The 3,893-nt window shown below is 37.9% G+C and overlaps 1 protein-coding gene across 1 annotated transcript; it reads left to right on the top strand.

Moving 5' to 3' along the window:
* Positions 1 to 993: 993 nt before the first annotated feature.
* Positions 994 to 2,647, top strand: LOC132882899 (C-C motif chemokine 4-like). The gene is made up of 3 exons (XM_060916004.1): positions 994 to 1,134; positions 1,977 to 2,088; positions 2,308 to 2,647. The coding sequence occupies exons 1-3, from the start codon at positions 1,065 to 1,067 to the stop codon at positions 2,396 to 2,398; spliced, it is 273 nt and encodes a 90-aa protein (XP_060771987.1). The 5' UTR covers positions 994 to 1,064; the 3' UTR covers positions 2,399 to 2,647.
* The last annotated feature ends 1,246 nt before the right edge of the window (positions 2,648 to 3,893 follow it).

The following is a 3,893-nucleotide window of genomic DNA, read 5'->3' as shown; positions in this document are numbered from 1 at the left end:
AAGACGAGATGAGATAAATAAAAAGAAGTGAAGATTACCAAACCTGCAAAACTGTCTTCGGTGGAACCACTTTCCATGCAATGATCTTTTTTCCTTCTATCCTCGCTATCTTTATCTACAAAAACAAGACTCATTAGACATGAACGTGGAAGGAGTTTACTTTTAAATGTGTAAAGAGCAAAGCAGATGAGCAATAACAAATGAAAAAATGATCATGTTAATATGGAAGTAACATAGACATGCTTACCATTTATGTGATCCAACTGCGTGCTCAGTGCAACTGGTGGTGAGATCAGAAGGTGAAAGCTGTGGGACAATGGTGCATCCACTTGATTTCCTGAGTTTACACATTTCTTATGCTGCCAACAACAACAGTCATCTTCCCATCCAAGAAACCATGGTTATTGATGTTTCGACACAGGAAACTTGCATAAGCTAATTATTCACATGCTGTCAAATGCATTTGCTTGAATTCACGTGTGCAGTTTCATGGTGTATCGTACTGAAATGAACCTTCATCTGGTTTACTGTCTCATAATCACATGGAGAAAAAACTGATACTCGTGTGAAATCTGTGTGATTTTGCAGAAAAGGAATATTGTTTCGCACTTTCATTACAAACACAGTCAGGGAAATATTGAAGTGTTTAATAATAATGATTTATTATCTCTGTGTATTGTGTGTGATGTGGTGTGTTGGTTATCAGAAGATCTGACTCTACAGTGTTATAGTTTAACTCCAACAAAACTGCACTTATTCATCTTTATTTTATTTTTATTTCAGAGTTTAATGCAGTGAGATGATTTTGGTGTTAAAGTATTAAATGCTTATCAGATCTTTCATATCAGAGCTGAAACCCACAGCAGGCTGTTCTGTAGAAGAGGGGCGTTTCTTTTTCTCTTCGTCAAAGTGGAACTATTTTGTCACCATCAAACACCCAAACCACACCCTCACCCTCTTACCAGCTTATATAAACTCAAGCTTCAGGTGATATCTGCATTAATACCATTCTGTTTGCATCGTGACCTTCATCTTCATCATCACCATCATCATCAGCAGCAGTCATGTTCTCTCGTTCTCTCCTGCTGGTTCTGCTGGTTCTTGTCTGCCTTCAGTCCTTCACATCGGCCCAGGGTAAGATAAAGTTAATCATTTTTATAATATTTATTTAATTATATCGATTTAAATATTATTATTATTATTATTATTATTATTATTATTATCTGTTTAAGATATTTTCATTAATTGAGGTCCTTGTGTACTTTGACTTCTTTAAAATAAACTAGACTGGTGTTGTTACTCGCCACCACTCCCCTGCATTATAATGGTACTGAATTTCCTGAAAAGACGACCAGGCTGCTGAAAATGACCAGCGTTAATAAACCACTGTGTGTTTGTCACACTGTTACAGTAAATTACTGAGTGACAGGGTGGTGTGATGAAGCAGAGCTCCTGTTCCCACCCTGAAGTTGATTATTTTCCTGTAATAGTGTATCCCCAAGTGTTTCATTCCTCTGAAACCAAACCAGTTTACAAACTGTTCCAACATTACATCATAAGAGGAGTAAGGGCCTTGCTCAGGGGCCCAGCAGTAGCAGCTTGGTGGTGGTGAGATCTGAAATCACGAGCCTCTGATCGGTCGTCCAAGATTTAAACCACTGAGCAACTGTTCTCACTGACATTAGAGCAGCGATAAACAGTCGTTCACTCACCAGCTGTTACCATAGAAACGATAACGTATTAGAACGAGGGCATTAATATAAACCTGTGATTGGCAGCTGCACTACTGTCAGAGCTGCTGTTATAGAAAACTAATCAACACCTTCTGACCAATCACAATCCAGAACTCCACAGCGCTGTGGGACAATTTAATAAACACTACAAGCAGAATCTTTTAGTCGATATACGTAAAACAATTTGATGGTGTTTTTTGAGCCTTTAATCACAGAACTAAATGTATAAATGTTTTCATACAGGTGTGCAAGGACCAAATCAATGCTGTTTCAGTTACCAGCAGAGCCCAATCCCTGCAAATATCATTACAGCGTATAAAGTAACACACATGAGGTGTAAAAACCCTGCAGTCATGTAAGCTTTCAGCCGCTCATTTATATTTTATTCATTTCAGTTAATATTAAAAAGTTTATTTCCATGTCAGTCATTGCTTTATGGTTGTGTATAATATAATATTAACTTTAATAGATTATCATTTTAAATGATATTGGAGGTTTGGGACGTGTGAGAGTGTTTGAGTTTCTGATTTTATTGCAGTTTAACACTGATGTAAATCTTCTCTCTCCTCTGCAGCTTTACTCTAAACAACGGCAAAAAGGCGTGTGCAAATCCTGAAGACGAGTGGGTGAAGAACAACATGGAACAAATTAACGAGCGAGTTTAAAAACCTGTCCTAATCTCAGCTATGATGTTTAAATCCTCTCTCCAGTTATAACCAATTATTTTGATTAATATTAAACAAAATGCACTGTTTATGCATTTAAACAGAAGGAATGAAGCCTTTCACTGTATATCCGATTTGAAAAAAAAAAACTTTTGCTTTAATTTGTCTCGCAGTGTTTATCTGAATTGAACCACAGGCAGTGGGGATTAGTTTTATTTTCAGACATATTAAAGGGCATTTTCTATCACAGATTATGGCTTTTTTATCAGTTACATTTTCAAGAAAACAATGTTGTTCACATTCCAAGACATTTCATTGTTCATGTCATCGTTGATCGCCTCTGACAATTTAAAAAAATGTTTTTTGCTCATTAGTATCTTTAATTCTTCCACATTATTTTCTCTTATCTATCGTTTCCTATTTAGCTGCCACATTGTTTAATTTGTCCATATTTACATGCAGTACATACGCACATTGAACTATTACTATAAAAAATGCATATCAATCTTTAATAAATATAAAATTATAATTCTCCGCAAACTGCTGTGGGAAAAGTAAAAAGCCCTTTGGGACATGCTTCAAGTTTTCTGATTACACAGTAACTCTGGATGGCCTTTCTGTTTCTTCACGTGCAGCAGTAAAAGACCTCGGAGTGATTATTGACCCCAGTCTTTCATTCGAAACTCACATTGATAACATCACCCGGATAGCTTTCTTTCATCTCAGAAATATTGCAAAGATAAGAAATTTAATGTCATTGCATGATGCAGAAAAACTAGTCCATGCTTTCGTTACCTCCAGGTTGGATTATTGTAATGCCTTACTGTCTGGATGTTCCAATAAGTGCATAAACAAGCTCCAGTTAGTTCAAAATGCCGCAGCAAGAGTCCTTACTAGAACTAGAAAATATGACCACATCACGCCTGTCTTATCCACACTGCATTGGCTCCCAATCAAATTTCGTATTGATTATAAAATACTACTATTGACCTTTAAAGCACTAAATGGTCTCGCACCACAGTACCTGAGTGAACTTCTGCTCCTCTATGACCCGCCACGCCTACTTAGATCAAAAGGTGCAGGCTATCTGCTGGTACCTCGTATAGTGAAGGCTACATCAGGGGGCAGAGCCTTTTCTTACAAAGCCCCACAGTTATGGAACAGCCTTCCAAGTAATGTTCGGGAATCAGACACAGTCTCAGCATTTAAGTCTAGGCTGAAAACATATCTGTTTAGTCAAGCCTTTTGTTAATGGTGTTTATGAGGTAAAGGAGTAGATCTGGAGGGTCCTCAGACATAGAGTGTTTTGGTAAACTGGGATGTATGGATGCTGTCAGTCCCCACTCGCTTGCTCACTCGAGTTTGTTGACGGTGCAGTGGCTGGCTGCTTTATGTCCCGGGGCTCCCTCATGCCTGTGTTACCTTCTGGCTCTCTCCTTTTAGTTATGCTGTCATAGTTAGTTGCCGGAGTCCCTGCTTGTACTCGGTGCAATAT

This window comes from Neoarius graeffei, chromosome 1 (genome assembly GCF_027579695.1).
Source record: "Neoarius graeffei isolate fNeoGra1 chromosome 1, fNeoGra1.pri, whole genome shotgun sequence".
Taxonomy (NCBI): Eukaryota; Metazoa; Chordata; class Actinopteri; order Siluriformes; family Ariidae; genus Neoarius; species Neoarius graeffei.
Note: the sequence above shows the minus strand (reverse complement) of the source record. Positions and strands in the feature narration are given on the sequence as shown.

What these genes read in the sequence shown, in the direction of transcription:
- LOC132882899 (XM_060916004.1), top strand. Translation starts at nt 1,065, where the DNA reads ATGTTCTCTCGTTCTCTCCTGCTGGTTCTGCTGGTTCTTGTCTGCCTT. An exon ending in GTCCTTCACATCGGCCCAGG is followed by an intron (nt 1,135 to 1,976) that starts GTAAGATAAAGT and finishes GTTTTCATACAG; the next exon opens with GTGTGCAAGGACCAAATCAA. An exon ending in TGTAAAAACCCTGCAGTCAT is followed by an intron (nt 2,089 to 2,307) that starts GTAAGCTTTCAG and finishes TCTCCTCTGCAG; the next exon opens with CTTTACTCTAAACAACGGCA.